This window comes from Salvelinus fontinalis, chromosome 31 (genome assembly GCF_029448725.1).
Source record: "Salvelinus fontinalis isolate EN_2023a chromosome 31, ASM2944872v1, whole genome shotgun sequence".
In the NCBI taxonomy this organism is placed as follows: domain Eukaryota; kingdom Metazoa; phylum Chordata; class Actinopteri; order Salmoniformes; family Salmonidae; genus Salvelinus; species Salvelinus fontinalis.
In genome coordinates, this window is record NC_074695.1 from 19,064,840 (window position 1) to 19,089,924 (window position 25,085).

Here is a 25,085-nt window from a genome sequence, read left to right on the forward strand (position 1 = left end):
CAGCTCTTTCCATTGGGATCGGACGTGTGGAATGAAAAAGAGTCATTCAGTGGAAGGTACAAATAGGCAGTGGTTAACAAATGGAGTTTGGTCAGTGGTCGGACTATTCAGATTCCTATTCAGAAGGTAGACAGGACTTTGTTCACAAACTGGAGTTTGAAGTTAGTTTCAAAGGGGATAATTACACTAGTGTTACATCAGGTCTCATCAGAAGTCAGTCTTTTGACTTTTAGCCCCGGGCTGTTTGTGTGACTCATTATAATACTGACAGGACAGAACTTACATAAAGACGTCATACACACATCAACATGGCTGCTTCAGGTGTGTACGACGAGGACTGACTGTGTCAAACGGGAGCGTGAGGGAACATGTTATGTCATGCTAACCCTTCATAAAAAAATATCAATCATCTTGTTGAGTACACAGAAATAAATTATTTGTCTAGAAGACATTTAACTTTTGGAGTTTTATAGACTGCATGTTACTGCTATGGTCTAGTCTTCTGGTGGCTGTGTTAGGGTCTGGCCCAGTGTTAAAACAGACTAAAGTGAACTAGTTAAATCAGGAGGCTTCTCTGGTTACTCTATGATAAGATACTCTGGAAGCTGGTGGAAATGTGTGTGCTATGGGAATGTACCTATCAAACAGGGACTAATGTTAATTATAAACCGGGTGGTTTGAGCCCTGAATGCTAATCGGCTGACAGCCGTGGTAAATCAGACCGTATACCACGGGTATGACAAAACATTTATTTTTACTGCTCTAATTATGTTGGTAACCAGTTTATAATAGCAATGCGACACCTTGGGGATTTGTGGTATATGACCAATATACCATGGCTAAGGGCTGTGTCCAGGCACTCCGCGTTGCATCGTGCTTAAGAACAGCCCTTAGTTGTGGTACATTGGCTATATACCACACCCCCTCGGGCCTTATTGCTTAAACATACAACCTGATATGATAGAACTCTCCATATTTGCAAAAGCATGACAAATTAAATAGTTACCAACATTATATATTATAATTATAGATTATAAGATTATATTTAGAGTACTATGACATGTTATCCTGTTATCATTATGTAAATGACATGTAAATCATGAAAAAAATCAATATCAGTTACTAAAACGTAGACAAGTTATGTGAGTTTAAGGTGATGTTCCAAAATGTTGCTATCAGTATCTTTCTAAACCTGAACAGTCTGTCACTGCCTGAGTGTGATTAACAAAGTCTTAACCTTGCAGATTACACTTTATGGAGCAGTATATGATTGCTCTTGGAGGAGTTCACAGAAAAGGAAGACGTGAGCTGGCGATAATAAAGACGTTTAATGGCTAAGGAGATAAGATTTGTTCTAAGTGACTCGTTCTCTTTATTCCGTCACACAGATTTCCCTCTAACTTCACCATCATCACTGCCGTGGTGAATGAGCAAATATGGGCCCTTGAAGGGCACTCCAACAGAGTCTATGTATGTGTCCAAAATGTCACCCTATTCCCTAGTGCACTACTTTTGACCAGGGCCCATAGGGCACTATACAGGGAATAGAGTGATCATTACTGCCTTGGTTCTCAAGCAAACATGAGCAAATGTGGGCACTTGAGAGGCGTTCCTCTAGAGTTTATGTCTACCTAAGATGTGGAGAAGTAAGCAATGTAATGACCTCTGTTCAGACTTATGAAACATGGACATCCGGAAGCTCTGGCGAGGCCCTAGATTAGTTGCATGTTCTATTTGACCACCTCTTGTCATCCATTGATAAAAAAATGTGTTATTGGTTACAAATATTCCTCTCTAAAGTTTAAAGACGACAAGGTTCTTTGGTGCCATTTTGTTTGTGATGCTAAACTTGTTTTCATCCATCTAACTGGTTATCCTGGACAATGTAATTCTACCAAACATTAATCAAGATGGTGTCTCCCATATTGGCTCCTGATATGATTTGGATAAATTTTTGTCAATATACGATCTTCTCTACACTCTCAGGCGGATCACAGTGACCGACTTAACCACAGGAATGTTACGATGGTAAACTCGAAAGGAGAGATTTTATTTTATGAATCCTATATGCTCTGGGTGGGTGGTTCTCAAGTTCACCAGCCTGCGTTTAACTGCTCTGAGGTCTCAGTGAACCCTAGGTCATTGACCTGTGGCTTATAGTGTACTGGCACGTTCCCTTCTTCAATTACAACACTACTGTTTACCATGGCACATTTACTCATGCAGTGGGGCCACCTTATTTGCGTATTCTGCAACATTTATTCTTCTAAAATCAGTTGCGTTACAGGCCGGGGAAACAAATGTTTACTGTATTCGAGTTAATACTCAACTGTATTCGATGTTTAATGTCATTTTATGAACATATAATAGTAAACTTTAGAGTATTATAATACTTTTCTGACAGCGCATTCTGTTCTCAAATTCTTGTTAAGCCACTTTACATTGTTAATCCTGCTGGAAGCTTTCTAATGCGTTACTTGAACGTATCCCAATGCGGTCCTACAAACATAGGCTCCTACCATCACAAACCAATGACATTAGTGACCAAAAAGTGCTCTAAAAGCCTTCAATTTGACGTTAAGGAGCAAGTTTCTGAAGAGTTAGGTCACACTGCTTTGGTATGTAACGTGCGTACAGCATTTTGTGAAACAGTGAACTCCTTTGCATAAAGGCAACAAGTTATTTTCAGCAATAGTTATTTCCCTTGTTTATTACGAAATAATTAACTGAGATCTACCAGAGACATATTACATTTGGAAGTACAGTACCAGTCAAAAGTTTGAACACAACTAGGGTTTTTCTTCATTTTTTTTTTTTTTTTTTTTAACATTGTAGAATAATATCAAACCTATGAAATAACACATAGGGATCCATGTAGTAACCAAACAAGTGTTAAACAAATCAAAATATATTTTATATTCTTCAAAGTAGCCACCCTTTGCTTTGATGACAGCTTTGAAGGAGTTCCCACATATGCTGAGCACTTGTAGGCTGCTTTTCCTTCACTCTGTGGTCCAACTCATCCCAAACCGTCTCAATTGGGTTGAGGTCGGATGATTGTGGAGGCCAGGTCATCTGATGCAGCACTCCATCACTTTCCTTCTTGGTCAAATAGCCCTTACACAGCCTGGAGATGTGTTGGGTCATTGTCCTGTTGAAAAACAAATGACAGTCCAACTAAGAGCTAACAAGATCTGATGGCGTATCACTGCAGAATACTGTGGTAGCCATGCTGGTTAAGTGTGCCTTGAATTCTAAATAAATTACAGACAGTGTCACCAGCAAAGCACCCCCACACCATCACACCATCATCCATGCTTCACGTTGGGAATCACACATGCAGAGATCATCCGTTCACCTACTCTGCGTCTCACAAAGACACTGCATTTGGAAGCAAAAATCTCAAATTTGGACAGATTTCCACCGGTGTAATGTCCATTGCTCGTGTTTCTTGGCCCAAGCAAGTCTCTTCTTATTATTGGTGTCCTTTAGTAAGGGTTTCTTTGCAGCAATTCAACCATGAAGGCCGGATTCACGCAGTCTCCTCTGAACAGTTGATGGTGAGATGTGTCTGTTACTTGAACTCTGTGAATGTACTAATGTACTTATCATCTGCAGCAGAGGTAACTCTGGGTCTTCCTGTTCCTCATGAGAGACAGTTTCATCATAGCGCTTGATGATATTTTGCGACTGCACTTGAAGAAACTTTCAAAGTTCTTGAAATGTTCCGTATTGACTGACCTTCATGTCTTAAAGTAATGATGGACTGTTGTTTCTCTTTGCTTATTTGAGCTGTTCTTGCCATAATATGGACTTGGACTTTTACCAAATAGGGCAGTCTTCTGTATACCACCCCTACCTTGTCATAGCACAACTGATTGGCTCAAACGCATTACGAAGGAAAGAAATTCCATGTTCATTGAAATGCATTCCAGGTGACTACCTCATGAAGCTGGTTGAGAGAATGCCAAGAGTGTTCAAAGCTGTCACCAAGGCAAAGGGTGGCTACTTTGAAGAATCTCAAATATAAAATATATGTTGATTTGTTTAACACGTTTTTGGTTACTATATGATTCCATATGTTATTTTAAAGTTTTGATGTCTTCACAATTATTCTACAATGTAGAAAATAGCAAAAATAAAGAAAAACCATTGAATGAGTAGGTGTGTCCAAACTTTTGACTGGTACTGTAGGTCTAAATCCAGACTGTTGGCAGGCCCCCTCATAATGCATTACTTCCTGTTGACCTGCACCTCTCTTCACGTTGAGTATACATTTGATTAAGACATTTAGCTAAAATGCTAAAATAATCGGTGTGCTTTCAGATTGCAATAAGAATCCATATGATAAGATGCTTTTTTGGTGCTGAAGGCGTGGGGTAAGAGTGTCTTGGCATTCTTTGGATGGCCTACAAGTTGAGCTTCCAATTTTTTGGTCAAAGCCATCAGTTATCTGATGGACAATTGGTTTAAACTGGCAGGAAACAACAAGAGGTGATGTCAAGCAAGTAAAGCACAATGATTTGGCTGAGATTCAACATTTTATGTCTCTCATAGTATAATTGTTGATCTATTACTGACAGCACGGTGAAAAGAGAAAGAAGGAAGGAGAGAGAGAGAGAGAGAGAGAGAGAGAGAGAGAGAGAGAGAGAGAGAGAGAGGAAAAGATTGAGAGTTCCAAGTTATGTTATCTTTGAGAAAAAACAACTGTGATACACCAATAGAGGAGTCTAGTTAAATATCAACTTGACATTCACCCCACCCCTCCTCTAGTTAGCAGCCTAACTGGGAGGAGGCTCCTCCTGTCAGTCACAACCAGGCTACTCATGGCCTCCTCCTCCGGAGCTCTGGAGGAGAGACTGTCCCCATCGCATACTCAGCGGTATCTCTATCTACCTTTATGAGGAGGAGCTTGGCCAAATATGGGAGAAGGGGGAGGAGGGGTGCAGGGGGGCACTTAGCCTCTTGGACAAATCTTTTTCCCCACTGTCAGGTAGCTGAGAGGGAATTTGTTTGTCCAAAGAACTAGTAGACATGGATATGGCAGACTATAGCGATGCCCTGGACCCAGCCTACACCACCCTGGAGTTTGAAAACATGCATGTGCTCTCCATGGGCTCAGGTGAGTCAGTCACACATTACATGGTTGAACTGTGAGACTTTTAACTATCAAACTGGTCTTCTGTAGCTCAGTTGGTAGAGGATGGCGTTTCAACACCAGGATAGTGGGTTTGATTCCCAGGACCACCCATACGTTAAACTTATGGGCAGGTCAGTTGTGGACGGAGGGTTTTAGTTGTTGTTATCAAGAGCAGCTGTCAGTTGTCCATCTTGTATTGGATGCTAATAGATGATAATGTGCTTCTTTCCTGATAATATTATCCCCTCTTCTTGCAGTAGTAAAACATTCAGGGGTTTTGACACAATGCATCTGGATAATTTGGTGGTGAAACAACCATTTGGTAGAGAATTACCTTCTCCTGTTGTAACATGTAGATTGTTATGGTATAGTGGTCATATTTCACTTAAGATAGAATTACAACGAATAGATATTCATACTATGCGATAGTGATTTAAGAGACATGGACATCTCTCTCTTGTTACCTACACCTATGTTATGCATTTTGAGGTCCATAAAATGAGAAAAACATTTCACAGAGTTGTGTGACAGCATGATATATGATTTTTGAAAGTGAGAAATTGTCCTTTCTAGTCTCCCATGACATTTGGCTGTGAACCTGATTCTAAAATGAAACAACTTCCTCGCAGGATGAAAAAGCAATGACCCTTGAAAGACAATTATATTGCAAGACCAATATCATCTTTGATATGCCTTAATTATTGTACTGTTTAATCCTCACAAAATGCAATTGTTTTATGATACTTAAACAGCATACAATGCAGCGTGTCGTTTATTTCTACTTTAGACGTTGTTACTAGTTTAATTACAGCTTTACTGCACAGGTATTAATAAGAGTAACTTAATGTGAAGTATAAGCAGTATAAGAGTAACCAGCAATGCCACTGACTTTAATGTAATCACCTGATGCAGTCAACCAATCAATGTCGCTCTCACCTTTTGAAATGAAATGAATCAAAATATCTGTTTTCTTTGACAGTATGTTGGTTAGTTAGTTAGAGGGACAATAGTGAATGACCTAAGTTATATTCAGTCAATATATTGATTATATTAGTCAATAAATGAGGACTGAGAGCTAAGAGTAAAAAAAAAAGAATACATTTTTCACATTTTGTAGAAAAACATTCTGGTTAAAGTAACAAATGATTTAAATGAATGACCTTTCCTCTAGTTCTCTCAAACTGTTGACCACTAGTCATTCCATAACATTCATCCCTATACTCGCTCAGGTTATCTTCCACCAACATAGCAATTCATTATTTAATTACTTCATATAGCCCTCAAATATCTATTCGTTTTGATTTTGGATCACATTACTGCACATATCCTCTATCTCATGTCCAACATTGATGGCCCAAAGAGCCCCTGACTTGATAAGGAATATCTCTCTATCTCTCACTCCATACTCTTAAGCATAGGGTGATACGCACATCTAAAATATACTGTATAAAATATGTCTTTATCCATTGTTGCTTCAGACTCCTCGCCGGCTGAGAGTGCCAACATGAATGCAGCCAACCACCTCGGAGTGGGCACCCTGTGTGCCATCTGTGGGGACAGGGCCACGGGCAAACACTATGGGGCCTCCAGCTGTGACGGCTGCAAAGGCTTCTTCCGTCGGAGCGTTCGTAAAAACCACATGTATTCATGCAGGTGAGGTTTAGGCCAATATTACACACAAGAGCAAAGACAGTGACCATCATATCCTTGTGCATTTACAATAAAATACTATTAAATTCAACAAGTTTTGGGATTGGGATACAGTACCTGTGCATAGATGGGGTGTTCATTGACAGTTGCAATATCAAACTGGTGTAGCTAGGCCTTGAGAGAAAGTGATAACTAATAGATTTCAACCTTCTACAGTAGGTTACAATAGCGCTGGCATATTCAACAAGAGTCTTCTAACTGCAATCTACTCAATAAACCCTTAATAATCAAGCCCTCTTCAAACCCACTTCCCAGGTTCAGCAGACAGTGCATTGTGGACAAAGACAAGAGGAATCAATGCAGATACTGTCGATTGAAGAAATGCTTTCGAGCTGGCATGAAAAAAGAAGGTATACAATTCATTCAACTTCATTCAAATGGTAATTAGAATTAAAGAATGACAACATTGAGAGAAGTCTATGTAGCCATATTGTGTTATTACCCATTATACTCAGTCTCTACACAATGTGATGACACTAGCAGTTATGATTTAATCATCTCTGGTAAGGTATATCCTAGAACTAGAAGGTTCCATTTTTATCAGCCAGTCCCTATCGTAGAGTTGTAGAGAGGAGCAGAGCCATTGGGACTGCTCATGGCTCAGAGTAGGGTATGTTGCAAGAGCCACGAGAGCAGCACTTTGTTAATGTTCACTCCATGATTCACTGAATTCTATGACCAGCTTATGCTGAGCGAAAACTTCTGTGAGGGAGTTATAGCCACACATACTAATAAACACATCAGCCCTGGGAGAATGTTCTCCCAATGCTGTTCTGACTCAATGCCTATAACCCACTAGGAACTATGAATGACTGTCAGATAATCTATGCACCGTTTATTACATGTGTTTTTTTTTTACTGCATATGGAATGGCATATTTGAGTTGAATGACTTTGTAGGTTTGTGAAGTGAGTTAGAGTGTGTCTGAGAAAATGGGGAGTGCTTTGACTAAACCATTTCTAGTGAACAATAGAGTATTTATTCTATTCTGATAGCCGTGGTTTATGTTTCTATTGTTTCTCAGCTGTACAAAACGAGAGAGACAGAATCAGCACTAGGAGATCTAGCTATGAAGACAGCAGTTTACCATCTATCAATGCACTTATCCAGGCAGATGTACTCTCAAGACAGGTAAGGCCCATGGATATGGCTTTTTCGATCGAAATCATGTAAGCATTTAAAACTCATTTTTAATTGCCCCAGAGGTTGTACTGAATAAAATGAAATGGAATTTAATGTTTATAATTTGGCTATGAATACATAGGAGACTCATTCATTTGTAATTCTGTATGTGTAGATATCCTCACCTGGACCTATACTGAATGGTGACATCAGGACAAAAAAGATAGCGACCATCACAGATGTGTGTGAATCAATGAAACAGCAGCTGCTGGTGTTGGTGGAATGGGCCAAGTACATCCCTGCGTTCTGTGACCTGCCACTGGATGACCAGGTAAGGTTACATTAGATTTAACATTGACAGACTAGGTTAGACTAAACCATACTACTCTCATTCAGGGCTATTGCACTTTAGGGGCTGTTTTTTCCTGGACTAAAAAGCATGCAATATAAGGCCAGAAACCGGTCTGATAATGACATTATTGGGATTCTTAAAAATAACAACTTGAAGGTATGTGTCCAGGGAATATAAAGCTCTTCAATCAGCATTTTGAGTATGGAGTGCTGCTGCTATTTTTTAAGACCTCCGAATCCAGTTAGAATATGATGAGCTAGTTTGATAGTTGTATCTCTGATCAGAACTATTCCAGAATCATTAACACCGTGACAACCAGGGCTTTGGTAACTGATTTGCTGATGTTGAATTAGTGAGGGATCCAGCAGGTGTATCTTCACACACTTACTTGACTCTCTCTCTGTGAGAATTTCTGGTTAGCTCTTCAGTGACCTTAAGGGTGGTATGAAAGGTTACTTGTTTAATGGTTAGGTATGATTGGCAGATGTGATGTAATATTTCCCATGTCTTATCAAATTGGGGCTCCCGAGTGGTGCAGCGGTCTAAGGCACTGCATCTCAGTGCTTGTTCAGTGTTCATTCTTAATATAATAAAGGATGTACGCATACCACGCTGCGCCTTGGTCCGATTCATACGACAGACACCCTGGTTCGAATCAAGGCTGTATCACAACCAGCCGTGATTGTGAGTCCCGTAGGGTGGCGCTCAATTGTCCAAGCGTCGTCCAGGTTGGGCCGGGGTAGGCCGTCATCGTAAATAAGAATTTGTTCTTAAATGACTTGCCTAATTAAATAAAGGTAAAAAAAATGTTTTATTAAAATGTAAATGCATTGTTTATTAATAGAGAAGTTCAGAGGCTGTGTTTTTCTGCAAGACAGCTTCAAGGTTAAAGCTACTCACTGGGCACAGACGTCAGTCAGTTCAACGTGTAGTTTGGATTTACATTTGGTTGAGTTGTCAAGTAATGTGAATTCAACGTGAAATCAAAAATTCACCATGTCATTGGATTTCGGTAAACATTTCTATGCAAAAAATACAAAATTCCCTTACGTTGATGACTTTTTTCAAATCCAATCTGTCTTTGACGTTGGATTCAACATAAAAAATGTTTTATTAAAATGAAATGGAAACAACGTTGATTCAACCAGTTTTTGCCCAGTGATTAATAATGAAAAGGCTTTCCTTTATTTCAGGTGGCATTGCTGCGAGCCCATGCAGGAGAGAATCTTCTTATTGGAGCTGCAAAGAGGTCTATGTTGTACAAGGACCTCCTGTTACTAGGTAAAGTCAAGATAAGATATTAGCTACTGTACACCATCTAATTGCTCCAGGGTCATCATTAATAATGGTAGACCCTGGCCGTGACCCCATTCTCCGAAGGTGTCTCAGATGGATTTGGTGTCACGCTCTGACCTTAGATATCTATATTTCTTTATATTTTGGTTAGGTCAGGGTGTGACGAGGGTGGGTATGCTAGTTTTTGTATTGTCTAGGGTTTTTGTAGTTCTAGGGGTTTTGTAGGTCTAGGTAGTTGTATGTCTATGGTGGCCTGATATGGTTCCCAATCAGAGGCAACTGTTTATCGTTGTCTCTGATTGGGGATCATATTTAGGTAGCCATTTTCCCTTTTATGTTCGTGGGTTCTTGTCTATGTGTAGTTGCCTGTCAGCACTCATTTGTATAGCTTCACGTGTTGTTTTTTTATTTTGGTTAGTTTGTTCAGTGTTCATTCTTAATATAATAATGTACACATACCACGCTGTGCCTTGGTCCAATTCATACTACGAACGTGACATTTGGTATATGCAAAAATCACATTTCCAATTAATGCATGCATATGGTAACTGATACACACTTGTAAAAATATAAGCACACACCAAAGTAATATTATTATTTTTATAATTACATCATGTCATATAATAGTTATGTAATATAATAGACTAGTTATGCAAGAGTTATGCTAGCAATATGATATTTGTTTGGGAGGGGGGCAAAATCGTCGAAAAATCACAGTGATTCGGTATACATGGCATTTATTGGTTTCTGTTCCTTATAGGAAATGACCACATTATTCCCCGGAACTGCCCGGAGATGGAAGTGTCCCGGGTAGCAGTGAGGATTCTGGACGAGCTAGTGCTGTCCTTCCAGGAACTCCAGATAGATGACAATGAATACGCTTGTTTGAAAGCCATTGTTTTCTTCGATCCAGGTATTACATGGAACACAACGTCACTTTTAAAATGAACAGCCTATCATCTGATTCAAACAGTGAGACATCATATGAAGCATTCTAGGACAGAAACATTTATGTTGCAAAACAAAAAACGATGTAACCAGTGAGAAACTAAACTAGTGACTAAGAATGCCTGTTATATGAGCAACGTGTCCAGGCAGTGAGTGACCAAGCTGTTGACCAAATGCCTACTCTCTCCTGCTCCAGATGCCAAAGGTCTGAGTGACCCAGGTAAGATCAAGCGGATGCGGTACCAGGTTCAGGTCAGCCTAGAGGACTACATCAACGACCGGCAGTATGACTCCCGGGGACGCTTCGGAGAGCTGCTCCTGCTGCTGCCCACACTACAAAGCATCACCTGGCAGATGATCGAACAGATACAGTTTGTCAAACTCTTTGGCATGGCCAAGATTGACAACCTGCTCCAAGAGATGCTCTTAGGAGGTTAGACATCTTGATATTGTTACAAAGAAACTAAAAAGTCTCAATCTACTGCCAAAAGTAATGCCAAAATAATTTAATACAAACAACTTTCCGTGAGTTCTTGTTGGCTAGAGAAGTTTACACTCTTCAATAGGATAGAATGCTAGTTGGTTATCATACTCTATTACCAATGGACAGTGAAGGAGGAAATTAACTGTTTGGGGGGTTTGTGTATGTTGTGTTGTTTTCCTCAGGTTCTGCTAATGAGGCACATCACACACCTCACTCTCTGCATCCACATCTGGTTCAGGAACACCTCAGCAACAATGTCATCGTTTCAAGCAACATGGCTACTTCCATCCACAATGGCCAAATCTGTGAGTATCAATAACTACATGCCAGACCAAATGTTCAACTCTAAGTGTTGGTTCCCCAGAGACAGATTAAGCCTAGTTCTGGATTAAAAAGCACTGAAAGCAATGTCTGGGACACTGACCCCAAAATTAGCCAAAAATACTTGAGATTCTCAACCAACAATGAGCTCAGTGGCATCAATCCACTGCCATGTCCAACAGAGTCACGTAGTTGGAAGGACACACAAGCTTGGCAGAATAATCCACTAAGAAGTTATTCAGAGAGACTAATCAGGCTAACTTTGTCAAAGAAAGCGTCTGTTATTTTTTATTAACATTTTTAATGCCCTCAGAAAATTTCACAAACGTACTTATTCCTTGTCTGAATATATTCATATTTTTTTCAAGTAATGTCATGCCACAAGGTAAATATGTTGATTTGTTTGTTAACCTGACTAGCTGCATAGTTTAGTGGATTCCTCCACTAATTGATTATTTCTGGTTTGTTGCAGCCACTCCTGGAACCCCAATCCCCTCTCCTCCCACAGCCTCCAGTTCAGAACACTATAAGATGGCTCAAGGGGTTATAGCCACTGTGCCCAAGCATCCTATCTCCATCCCTCAGCTCACCATCACCAAGCAAGAAGCCATCTAACACAGAACTGGACCCCACAAACCCATCCGACAAAGCATTTACAATTTTACCATCTTCGCTAGCATCTCTGTTTCTCTGTAAACATGCTCAGTATAAAGGTGCAACAACAATTCTCACATGTGAGAAATACATATTTTCAAAAAATCTCAGGGAGTGTACTATACAGTTGGGATACATTAATAAACTAACCCCCACCTGACGTACAGTACCTACGGTAGGCCTACTCATATTATTGCATGTAGTATCAAGCTGAAATTGCAAACGGCTAGAACAACCTCATTCATGGGCAATATGATACAGTATGCTCTTTGACATACAGTACCAGTCAAAAGTTTGGACACACCTACTCATACTAAGGGTTATTCTTTATTTTTACTATTTTCTACATTGTAGAATATTAGTGAAGACATCAAAACTATGAAATAACACATATGGAATCATGTAGTAACCAAAATAGTTGATGACAGCTTTGCACACTATTGGCATTCTGTCACGCCCTGACCTTAGAGAGCCTTTTTATTTCTCTATTTGGTTAGGTCAGGGTGTGATTTGGGTGGGCATTCTAGTTTGTCTGTTTCTTTGTTGGCTGAGTATGGTTCCCAATCAGAGGCAGCAGTCTATCGTTGTCTCTGATTGGGAATCATACTTAGGCAGCCTTTTTCCCACCTGTGTTTGTGGGTAATTATTTATTTTCTGTGTGTGCCACGGTTGCGTCACGTTCGGTTTCTGTGTACCTATTTTTTGCGAAGGTTGCACTTTATTAAAGATGTGGAATAACCCACCACAAAAAGACCAAGCAGCGTGCGCCAACTTGGAGGACGAGCTGGACCGGGGAGGAGATTATGACAGGAAGTTTGAAGACGGTGAACGTGACACATTCGCTCAACTAGCTTTACTTGGAATGCTTTTCCAACCATCTTGAAGGAGTTCCCACATATGCTGAGCACCTGTTGGATGCTTTTTCTTCACTCTGTGGTTAAACTCATCCAATAACATCTCAATTGGGTTGAGGTCGGGTGATTGTGGAGGCCAGGTCATCGGATGCAGGACTCCATCACTCTTCTTCTTGGTCAAATAGCCCTTACACAGACTGGAGGTGTATTTTGTGTCATTGTCCTGTTGAAAAACAAATGATAGTTCCACTAAGCACCAACCAGATCTGATGGTGTATCACTGCTGTCCTTTAGTAGGGGTTTCTTTGCAGCAATTCGACGATGAAGGCCTGATTCACGCAGTCTCCTCTGAACAGCTGATGTTGAGATGTGTGTTTCTTGAACTCTGTGAAGCATTTATTTGGGCTGCAGTCTGAGGTGCAGTTATTCTAATTAATTTATCCTCTGCAGCAGAGGTAGCTCTGGGTCTTCCTTTCCTGTGGCGGTCCTCATGAGAGCCAGTTTAATCATAGCGCTTAATGGTTTTTGCAACTGCACTTGAAGAAACTTTCAAGGTTCTTGAAATGTTCTGCATTGACTGACCTTCATGTCTTAAAGTAGTGATGTATTGTCGTTTCTCTTTGCTTATTTGAGCTGTTCTTGACATAATATGGACTTGGTCGTTCACCAAGTAGGGCTATCTTCTTGCCCACCCTACCTTGTCACAATACAACTGATTAGCTCAAACGCATTAAGAAGGAAAGAAATTCCACAAATTAAATTTTAACAAGGCACACCTCATTCCAGGTGACTACCTCATGAAGCTGGTTGAGAGAATGCCAAGAGTGTGTGCAAAGCTGTCAAGGCAAAGGGTGGCTACTTTGAAGAATCTCAAATATAAAATATATTTTCATTTGTTTAACACTTTTTTGGTTACTACATGATTCCACATGTATTATTTAATAGTTTTGATGTCTTCACTATTATTCTACAATGTAGAAAATTGTGAAATTAAAGAAAAACCCTTGAATGAGTAGGTGTCCAAACTTTTGACTTGTACTGTAGCTGTACAGGTTATCCATGTCTTTATACACAGAGTTCAAATTATGAATTGGTAAATAAAACATAACTGAATACATGTTAGATAGGTTTTCTTAATCACATTTAAATTGTATGAATGTTACAAACAGGCCTTATATCTGTGATGAGGCAGATCATGATGTTGGTGTTACACAGTATTTTAAAGATTGTTGTCAATGGCAATACAAGTCTTGTATAGAAATAAGAATACAATGATATTATCATGTTTTTAAATAATGTAATTATGTGACCGATAGAAATATACAGGTATGATAGGCAGTCAATTGTTTCTGAAAAGACATCTTTAGCTTTTTAAAGTTATCTTGTACTTGCTGTATGACAATTGTGTTGCATTGAAATTCAGGTTTAAGATATCCCTGTCTATATGCACTGGAAATCGTTAGTTTTGTAGTAAAATGCTTAAATGTTTGAATTTAAACAGCTCAGTTAATTTAATACCAGGGTTGGGGAGTAACGGATTACATGTAATCCGTTACATGTAAGAGATTACAAAAAACCTGTAACCCGTTACGTTACAAGCAAAAATATTGCAATCAGATTTCAGACATTTTTGGAAAAACTAGATGCTTACTTCAAACAGGATGATTGCGATTTTTTTTGACACTTCTGTTTTCTTAATGACATTCATATCAGCATTGAAAAAAGGCGCCCATTTAAATTTGTTCCACCTGAGCGAGTCTGACCACAAATCAGAGATCACTATGATGACACACCAAACGTGTTTGATGGATCGCAGGAAAAGAGCAGGAATGGGCTTTTGTAGGCTACAGTCCAAGCTATGTCTTCCAATGGTGCGACTGCTGTCTGCATCCATAGATTATTAAATTTGAATAAATGCTTGGAGGTAAGGATGACAGCAGTGGTGTAGTCTACTGCGATACGGATATAATTGACTATTGATATCTACATAGCGCATTGATGTGAATCACACTCCCTGCTCTCTCATTTAGCTATTTGCGCCTTACGGATTGTAGTTGTTGTTGAATGGCTGTTCACAAATCAAAATGTATATTTGAACACAATAGTGGTTGAATTCAACAAGTTTAAGCTGCCTATCAATCATTGTTTTTGAAACCAGTGGACAGCCAGTGAAAAATGCGCTCTTGCAACAGCTGCATAGTGCTGATCCCAGCCTATGGAACAAAAGTGGGGCTTTTATTAATCAATCTAATTCATGCTGATAAAAACAGACATCCATAGTCCTAATGGACACATGCTCAAACTCACACATTTTTGATAGACTTAAAGAAGCAATCTGTAGTTGCTACATCCATTTTTGGATTTATAAACTATATATATTAATGTAAAGATATAATTTAATCATATTATTATATGTAGTAGAAAGCAATGGGTTAGAAGAAGCCTTCATAACCAACCCATAAAGTAAAATGTTAAAATCCATGTATGACCAGTTATGTAAACTTTAACATTGATTTATCCTGCAATAGGCATTCACAGGTTGATGAATTCATAATGTTTTACCCATTCCATTTTTTCTTCTTCAGTTTTACTGTAAAGACCTTGTAGTGTTTTTTTTTATACCATAGAATGTTATTTTGTGATGGTATTATAACTACATGACAAAATACATGGTGCCTTGTCATCTGTACCGCCTTGTACTGCAAAGATTGGCAATATGTTTCACCTTACAATGTGAAGAGGAATAAAATGTCAAGGTTTATTTTTACATTGCATTGTACTGTGATTAATTTCAATAAGAGCAGATGTTAATATACAAAGGGACATGCAACCTTAAACTGTAGGAGATTAACTGTAAATGTAGCAGGATAGCTTCTGGTAAAGAGGAGGCGGAAAAATGTAACATTTTGTTAACATTATTTCAGAGGTCTTCCCCTGTCACACGCTGACACTTTGCTGGCTAAGTCAATATTGTACAAGTTAAGTGAATGAGCAAACTAGATGGTTTGTTATCTTCATTTTACTGTCCTGAGTTATAACTAAGCTATGATTATGAAGATGAAGCCTACTATCAAGATTAGTATTTCTCAATGATTATGCTATTGTAACGTGGATGATAACCAATGGCCATAATGGTATCCAATGTTTCTTTATCAAGGACAGGTTAACCCTGGCTAAAGATTTGGAGTGACATTTCAAAACCACTTTAAACTGCTTGTTGGCTGTTTTTTAGTGTCTGACCACTGGGCATAGACGTCAATTCAACGTCTATTCCAGGTTGATTAAACTTCATTTTATTGAAAGGATGTGGAAATGTTTTTGGTTCAACCAGTGTGTGGCCAGTGGGTGACGAACGATACAAGCTGTGGCCTACGTGGCAGTGCATGGTCAGGATAATTAGTACAAGAGGCGTGTTTCTTCAGGCTGATAAAATGTCATAAAGTAATTGCCGATAGAGGTGATAGAAAGCAGGCGCTTCACTTCAAAGCTTCTCAAATATTTCCTCTTGAGTAAAGAAAAAAAGTCAGTGATATCTTCCTCACTATTAATGCCTTTTATGATGGGTTACACACTAGGCATTTCGTCATAGGTGGACTCAACCAACTATTTTTTCCAGCATGTTGTATGTAGCCAATCGCTGCCCCTTCCCCCTTCCCCTCCATTTCTCACAATAGGCCTACTATGAGTTTGTTATTGTGGTCCAATTTTTGGAGTAGTGTTATCTTACAGGCATGTTCAGGAGCATGGAACAGCGACAATTCAATATAGGCTATGGTCTACAGTTGAAGTCGGAAGTTTACATACGCTTAGGCTGGAATAATTAAAACTCGTTTTTCAAAGACTCACAAATTTCTTGTTAACAAACTATAGTTTTGGCAAGTCGGTTGGGACATCTACTTTGTGCATGACACAAGTAATTTTTCCAACAATTGTTTACAGACAGATTATTCCACTGTATCACAATTCCAGTGGGTCAGAAGTTTACATAGGAAGACTTCCGCATTCAACAACCCGGTCGCATTCCGCTTCGCTCCACAGGTAGTATCACATTTCACTTCATTTCATTACAGTACAACGGTTTGATCTTAGCTAGCTACATAGCCGTCTTTGTATCAAAGATAATTGTGTAGTTTAGAGCGATTTTCTAGGTTAGCTAGCCAGCTATTTTCGTCCTTTTAACGTAACGTAACGTAATCAACACTGCTACTGCTCTCTCTTCGTCTGCCCACGTGTTCTCGCACACCCCGAGAGCTTCTGGTCAGCGGGGTGGTGGCACCGGGATCCTCATCTCTCCCAAGTGGTCATTCTCTCTTTCTCCCCTTACCCATCTGTCTATCGCCTCCTTTAAATTCCATGCTGTCACAGTTACCAGCCCTTTCAAGCTTAACATCCTTATCATTTATCGCCCTCCAGGTTCCCTCGGAGAGTTCATCAATGAGCTTGATGCCTTGATAAGCTCCTTTCCTGAGGACGGCTCACCTCTCACAGTTCTGGGTGACTTTAACCTCCCCACGTCTACCTTTGACTCATTCCTCTCTGCCTCCTTCTTTCCACTCCTCTCCTCTTTTGACCTCACCCTCTCACCTTCCCCCCCTTCTCACAAGGCAGGCAATACGCTTGACCTCATCTTTACTAGATGCTGTTCTTCCACTAACCTCATTGCAACTCCCCTCCAAGTCTCCGACCACTACCTTGTATCCTTTTCCCTCTCCCTCTCATCCAACACTTCCCACACTGCCCCTACTCGGATGGTATCGCGCCCAACCTTCGCTCTCTCTCCCCCGCTACCCTCTCCTCTTCCATCCTATCATCTCTTCCCTCTGCTCAAACCTTCTCCAACCTATCTCCTGATTCTGCCTCCTCAACCCTCCTTTCTGCATCCTTTGACTCTCTATGTCCCCTATCCTCCAGGCCGGCTCGGTCCTCCCCTCCCGCTCCGTGGCTCGACGACTCATTGCGAGCTCACAGAACAGGGCTCCGGGCAGCCGAGCGGAAATGGAGGAAAACTCGCCTCCCTGCGGACCTGGCATCCTTTCACTCCCTCCTCTCTACATTTTCCTCTTCTGTCTCTGCTGCTAAAGCCACTTTCTACCACTCTAAATTCCAAGCATCCGCCTCTAACCCTAGGAAGCTCTTTGCCACCTTCTCCTCCCTCCTGAATCCTCCCACCCCCCCCCCCTCTCTGCAGATGACTTCGTCAACCATTTTGAAAAGAAGGTCGACGACATCCGATCCTCGTTTGCTAAGTCAAACGACACCGCTGGTTCTGCTCACACTGCCCTACCCTGTGCTCTGACCTCTTTCTCCCCTCTCTCTCCAGATGAAATCTTGCGTCTTGTGACGGCCGGCCGCCCAACAACCTGCCCGCTTGACCCTATCCCCTCCTCTCTTCTCCAGACCATTTCCGGAGACCTTCTCCCTTACCTCACCTCGCTCATCAACTCATTCTTGACCACTGGCTACGTCCCTTCCGTCTTCAAGAGAGCGAGAGTTGCACCCCTTCTGAAAAAACCTACACTCGATTCCTCCGATGTCAACAACTACAGACCAGTATCCCTTCTTTCTTTTCTCTCCAAAACTCTTGAACGTGCCGTCCTTGGCCAGCTCTCCTGCTATCTCTCTCAGAATGACCTTCTTGATCCAAATCAGTCAGGTTTCAAGACTAGTCATTCAACTGAGACTGCTCTTCTCTGTATCACGGAGGCGCTCCGCACTGCTAAAGCTAACTCTCTCTCCTCTGCTCTCATCCTTCTAGACCTATCGGCTGCCTTCGATACTGTGAACCATCAGATCCTCCTCTCCACCCTCTCCGAGTTGGGCATCTCCGGCGCGGCCCACGCTTGGATTGCGTCCTACCTGACAGGTCGCTCCTACCAGGTGGCGTGGCGAGAATCTGTCTCCTCACCACGTGCTCTCACCACTGGTGTCCCCCAGGGCTCTGTTCTAGGCCCTCTCCTATTCTCGCTATACACCAAGTCACTTGGCTCTGTCATAACCTCACATGGTCTCTCCTATCATTGCTATGCAGACGACACACAATTAATCTTCTCCTTTCCCCCTTCTGATGACCAGGTGGCGAATCGCATCTCTGCATGTCTGGCAGACATATCAGTGTGGATGACGGATCACCACCTCAAGCTGAACCTTGGCAAGACGGAGCTGCTCTTCCTCCTGGGGAAGGACTGCCCGTTCCATGATCTCGCCATCACGGTTGACAACTCCATTGTGTCCTCCTCCCAGAGCGCTAAGAACCTTGGCGTGATCCTGGACAACACCCTGTCGTTCTCAACTAACATCAAGGCGGTGGCCCGTTCCTGTAGGTTCATGCTCTACAACATCCGCAGAGTACGACCCTGCCTCACACAGGAAGCGGCGCAGGTCCTAATCCAGGCACTTGTCATCTCCCGTCTGGATTACTGCAACTCGCTGTTGGCTGGGCTCCCTGCCTGTGCCATTAAACCACTACAACTCATCCAGAACGCCGCAGCCCGTCTGGTGTTCAACCTTCCCAAGTTCTCTCACGTCACCCCGCTCCTCCGCTCTCTCCACTGGCTTCCAGTTGAAGCTCGCATCCGCTACAAGACCATGGTGCTTGCCTAGGGAGCTGTGAGGGCAACGGCACCTCAGTACCTTCAGGCTCTGATCAGGCCCTACACCCAAACAAGGGCACTGCGTTCATCCACCTCTGGCCTGCTCGCCTCCCTACCACTGAGGAAGTACAGTTCCCACTCAGCCCAGTCAAAACTGTTCGCTGCTCTGGCACCCCAATGATGGAACAAACTCCCTCACGACGCCAGGACAGCGGAGTCAATCACCACCTTCCGGAGACACCTGAAACCCCACCTCTTTAAGGAATACCTAGGATAGGATAAAGCAATCCTTCTGACCCCCCCCCCCCCTTAAAAGATTTAGATGCACTATTGTAAAGTGGCTGTTCCACTGGATGTCATAAGGTGAATGCACCAATTTGTAAGTCGCTCTGGATAAGAGCGTCTGCTAAATGACTTAAATGTAAATGTTAAATGTACATACACTAAGTTGACTGTACCTTTAAACAGCTTGGAAAATTCCAGAAAATTATGTCATGGCTTTAGAAGATTCTGACAGGCTAATTGACATCATTTGAGTCAATTGGAGGTGTACCTGTGGATGTATTTCAAGGCCTACCTTCAAACTCAGTACCTCTTTGCTCGACATCATAGGAAAATCCGAAGAAATCAGCCAAGACCTCAGAAAAACAATTGTAGACTGTAACGCTCGTCTTGTGGTGAATGAGTGGACCAAGGCGCAGCGGGTGATGAATACATAATGAATTTCATTAAACAAAGACGAAACACGAAGAACACTTGAACTACAAAACAATAAACGACGTGACCAAACCTGAACTAGAGAACATATAACATGAACGCACAAACAGGAAGGAACACACGAAAAGAAAAGAAATGAAAGAACGAACGAACGAACGAAACGAAACAGTACTGTGTGGTGCGACATACACAGACACAGCAACAATCACCCACAAACAAACAGTGAGAACAGCCTACCTTAATATGGTTCTCAATCAGAGGAAACGTCAAACACCTGCCTCTAATTGAGAACCATATCAGGCAACACATTAACCCCAACATAGAAACACAACACATAGAATGCCCACCCCAACTCACGCCCTGACCAACTAAACACATACAAAACAACAGAAAACAGGTCAGGAGCGTGACAGAACCCCCCCCCTCAAGGTGCGAACTCCGGGCGCACCCCTAAAACTCAAGGGGAGGGTCTGGGTGGGCATCTGTCAGCGGTTGCGGCTCCGGCGCAGGACGAGGACACCACTCCACCATTCACTTTGTCCCCCTCCTTAGCGTCCTCCGAGTGGCGATCCTCGCCCCCGACCCTGGTCTAGGAACCTTAACACCGGTCCCCCCTAGATAACTCAGGACAGAGAGGTAGCTCAGGACAGAGAGGTAGCTCAGGACAGAGGGGCAACTCTGGGCTACTGGCAGCTCCGGGCTGAGGGGCAGCTCATGACTGAAGGGCAGCTCATGACTGAAGGGCAGCTCATGACTGGAGGGCAGCTCATGACTGGAGGGCAGCTCATGACTGGAGGACGGCTCTGGCGGCTCCTGACTGGCTGGCGGCTCTGGCGGATCCTGGCTGGCTGGCTCTGGCGGATCCTGGCTGGCTGGCTCTGGCGGATTCTGACTGGCTGGCTCTGGCGGATCCTGGCTGGCTGGCTCTGGCGGATCCTGGCTGGCTGGCTCTGGCGGATCCTGGCTGGCTGGCGGCTCTTGCTGCTCATGGCTGGCTGGCGGCTCTGGCTGCTCATGGCTGGCTGGCGGCTCTGGCTGCTCATGGCTGGCTGGCGGCTCTGGCTGCTCATGGCTGGCTGGCGGCTCTGGCTGCTCATGGCTGGCTGGCGGCTCTGGCTGCTCATGGCTGGCTGGCGGCTCTGGCTGCTCATGGCTGGCTGGCGGCTCTGGCTGCTCATGGCTGGCTGGCGTCTCTGGCTGCTCATGGCTGGCTGGCGTCTCTGGCTGCTCATGGCTGGCTGGCGTCTCTGGCTGCTCATGGCTGGCTGGCGGCTCTGGCTGCTCCTGTCTGGCTGGCGGCTCTGGCTGCTCATGGCTGGCTGGCGGCTCTGGCTGCTCCTGTCTGGCGGAAGGCTCTGGCTGCTCCTGTCTGGTGGAAGGCTCTGGCTGCTCCTGTCTGGCGGAAGGCTCTGGCTGCCCCTGTCTGGCGGAAGGCTCTGGCTGCTCCTGTCTGGCGGAAGGCTCTGGCTGCTCCTATCTGGCGGAAGGTTCTGGCTGCTCCTGTCTGGCGGAAGGCTCTGGCTGCTCCTGTCTGGCGGAAGGCTCTGGCGGCTCCTGTCTGGCGGACGGCTCTGGCGGCTCCTGTCTGGCGGACGGCTCTGAAGGCTCATGACAGACGGGCGGCTTTGAAGGCTCAGTACAGACGGGCGGCTTTGCAGGCTCAGTACAGACGGGCAGTTCATGCGGCGCTTGGCAGACGGACAGTTCAGATGGCGTTGGGCAGACGGGCAGTTCAGGCGCCGTTGGGAAGACGGGCAGTTCAGGCGCCGTTGGGCAGACGGGCAGTTCAGGCGCCGCTGGGCAGACGGCAGACTCTGGCCGGCTGAGGCGCACTGTAGGCCTGGTGCGTGGTGCCGGAACTGGAGGTACCGGGCTAAAGACACGCACCTTCAGGCTAGTGCGGGGAGCAGTAACAGGACGCACAGGACTCTGTAGGCGCACAGGAGGCTTGGTGCGTGGTGTAGGCACTGGTGGTAATGGGCTGGAGACACGCACCATAGGGCTAGTGCGTGGAGGAGGAACAGGGCTCTGGAGATGCACTGGAAGCCTAGTGTAGGCACTGGTGGTACTGGGCTGGGGCGGGGAGGTGGCGCCGGATATACCGGACCATGCGGGCGTACTGGCTCCCTTGAGCACTGAGCCTGCCCAACCTTACCTGGTTGTATGCTCCCCGTATCCCGCCCAATGCGGGGAGGTGGAATAACTCGCACTGGGCTGTGTATGTGAACCGGGGACACCATGCGTAAGGCTGGTGCCATGTATGCCGGCCCGAGGAGACGCACTGGTGGCCAGATGCGTTGGGCCGGCTTCATGACATCCGGCTCAATACTCAATCTAGCCCTGCCTGTGCGGGGAGGTGGAATAACCCGCACCGGGCTATGCACACGTACAGGAGACATCGTGCGCTCTACCGTATAACACGGTGTCTGCCCGTACTCTCGCTCTCCACGGTAAGCTCGAGGAGTTGGCGCAGGTCTCCTACCTGACTTCGCCACACTCCCTTGTAGCCCCCCCCCCCCCCCCCAAGAAATTTTGGGGCTTGACTCACAAGCTTCCGTGCTAGTGGAGTACCCTCATAACTCCGGTTCCTCTCTCCGGTTGCCTCTGCTCTCCTAATCGCCTCCAGCTGTTCCCATGGGAGGCGATCCCTTCCAGCCAGGATCTCTTCCCATGTGTAGCAACCCTTGCCATCCAAAACTTCCTCCCATGTCCATTCCTCCTTCTTGCGCCGTTGCTGCTGCCCGTTAACCCGCTGCTTGATCCTTTGTTGGTGAGTGATTCTGTAACGCTCGTCTTGTGGTGAATGAGTGGACCAAGGCGCAGCAGGTGATGAATACATAATGAATTTAATTAAACAAAGACGAAACACGAAGAACACTTGAACTACAAAACAATAAACGACGTGACCAAACCTGAACTAGAGAACATATAACATGAACGCACAAACAGGAAGGAACACACGAAAAGAAATGAAAGAACGAACAAACGAACGAAACGAACTAACGAAACTAAACAGTACCGTGTGGTGTGACATACACAGACACAGCAACAATCACCCACAAACAAACAGTGAGAACAGCCTACCTTAATATGGTTCTCAATCAGAGGAAACGTCAAACACCTGCCTCTAATTGAGAACCACATCAGGCAACACATTAACCCCAACATAGAAACACAACACATAGAATGCCCACCCCAACTCACGCCCTGACCAACTAAACACATACAAAACAACAGAAAACAGGTCAGGAACGTGACATAGACTTCCACAAGTCTGGTTCATCCTTGGGAGCAATTTCCAAACACCTGAAGGTATCACGTTCATCTGTACAAACAATAGTATGCAAGTATAAACACCATGGGACCACGCAGCCGTCATACCGCTCAGGAAGGAGACGCGTTCTGTCTCTTAGAGATGAACGTACTTTGGTGCGAAAAGTGCAAATCAATCCCAGAAGAACAGCAAAGGACCTTGTGAAGATGCTGGAGGAAACAGGTACAAAAGTATCTATAGCCACAATAAAATGATTCCTATATCGACATAACCTGAAAGGCCACTCAGCAAGGAAGAAGACACTGCTCCAAAACCGCCATTAAAAAGCCAGACTACGGTTTGCAATTGCACATAGGGACAAAGATCGTACTCTTTGGAGAAATGTCCTCTGGTCTGATGAAACAAAAATAGAATTGTTTGGCCATAATGACCATCGTTATGTTTGGATGAAAAAGGGGGAGGTTTGCAAACCGAAGAACACCATCCCAACCGTGAAGCACGGGGGTGGTAGCATCATGTTGTGGGGGTGGTTTGCTGCAGGAGGGATTGGTGCACTTCACAAAATAGATGGCATCATGAGGGAGAAAGATTATGTGGATATATTGAAGCAACATCTCAAGACATCAGTCAGGACGTTAAAGCTTGGTCGCAAATGGGTCTTCCAAATTAACAATGACCCCAAGCATACTTCCAAAGTTGTGGCAAAATGGCTTAAGGACAACAAAGTCAAGGTATTGGAGTGGCCATCACAAAGTCCTGGCCTCAATACTATAGAATATTTTGTCGGCAGAACTGAAAAAGTGTGTGCGATCAACGAGGCCTACATCCTGACTCAGTTACACCAGCTCTGTCAGGAGGAATGGGTCAAAATTCACCCAACTTATTGTGGGAAGCTTGTAGAAGGCTACCCGAAACGTTTGACCCAAGTTAGATCATTTAAAGGTAATGCTATCAAATACTATTTGAGTGTTTGTAAACTTTTGTCCGACTGGTAATGTGATGAAAGAAATAAAAGCTTAAATAAATCATTCTCTGTACTCTTATTCTGACATTTCACATTCTTAAAATAAAGTGGTGATCCTAACTGACCTAAGACAGGGAATGTTTACTAGGATTAAATGTCAGGAATTGTGAAAAACTGAGTTTAAATGTATTTGGCTAAGGTGTATGTAAACTTCTGACTTCAACTGTATCTATTTACCATTTATCTGACAAGTCCCTTGAAGCCTCAAGAAGACCAGTTGTAAAGCAAGCGTTCAATTCAATGGGCTCAATCTGTGTAGGGTAGGAGTCAACAAGGCGGCCCGCGGGCCAAAACCGGCTTGCGAGGGATTTTATTTGGGCCCCAAAAGATTTTAGTAAAAAAAATGTTTTACTGAGTTACAGTTCATAGAAGGAAATCAGTCAATTGAAATAAATTCATTAGGCCCCAATGCATACATTTCACATGACTGGGCAGGGGTGCAGCCATGGGTGGGCCTGGGAGGCTAAAAGCTCACCCACTTGGGAGTTAGGCCAACTCACTGGGGAGCCAGGACCAGCCAATCAGAATGAGTTTTCCCCACAAAAGGGCTTTATTACAGACAGAAATACTCCTCAGGTTCATCATCTGTCCGTGTGGCG

General features: G+C 43.5%; 1 protein-coding gene across 2 annotated transcripts; it reads left to right on the top strand.

The window, feature by feature from the left end:
* Window positions 1-4,974: 4,974 nt before the first annotated feature.
* Window positions 4,975-15,648, top strand: LOC129829747 (hepatocyte nuclear factor 4-alpha-like). 2 transcript variants are annotated; one of them, XM_055891639.1, is made up of 10 exons: window positions 4,975-5,122; window positions 6,619-6,793; window positions 7,106-7,230; window positions 7,875-7,981; window positions 8,148-8,303; window positions 9,518-9,605; window positions 10,381-10,533; window positions 10,765-11,001; window positions 11,235-11,357; window positions 11,846-15,648. In XM_055891639.1, exons 1-10 carry the CDS (start codon window positions 5,035-5,037, stop codon window positions 11,986-11,988), a joined length of 1,395 nt encoding a protein of 464 aa, XP_055747614.1. In that variant the 5' UTR covers window positions 4,975-5,034; the 3' UTR covers window positions 11,989-15,648. The 2 variants fall into 2 exon arrangements, with proteins under 2 accessions (XP_055747614.1, XP_055747615.1); XM_055891640.1 differs by having other exon boundaries at window positions 4,976-5,122; window positions 7,106-7,200.
* Window positions 15,649-25,085: the final 9,437 nt, after the last annotated feature.

Bases quoted from the DNA above. Each gene is read 5' to 3' on its own strand.
- LOC129829747 (XM_055891639.1), top strand. From the start codon at position 5,035: ATGGATATGGCAGACTATAGCGATGCCCTGGACCCAGCCTACACCACC. The intron at 6,794-7,105 runs GTGAGGTTTAGG...CCCACTTCCCAG, and splicing joins AACCACATGTATTCATGCAG to GTTCAGCAGACAGTGCATTG. The intron at 7,982-8,147 runs GTAAGGCCCATG...CTGTATGTGTAG, and splicing joins CAGATGTACTCTCAAGACAG to ATATCCTCACCTGGACCTAT.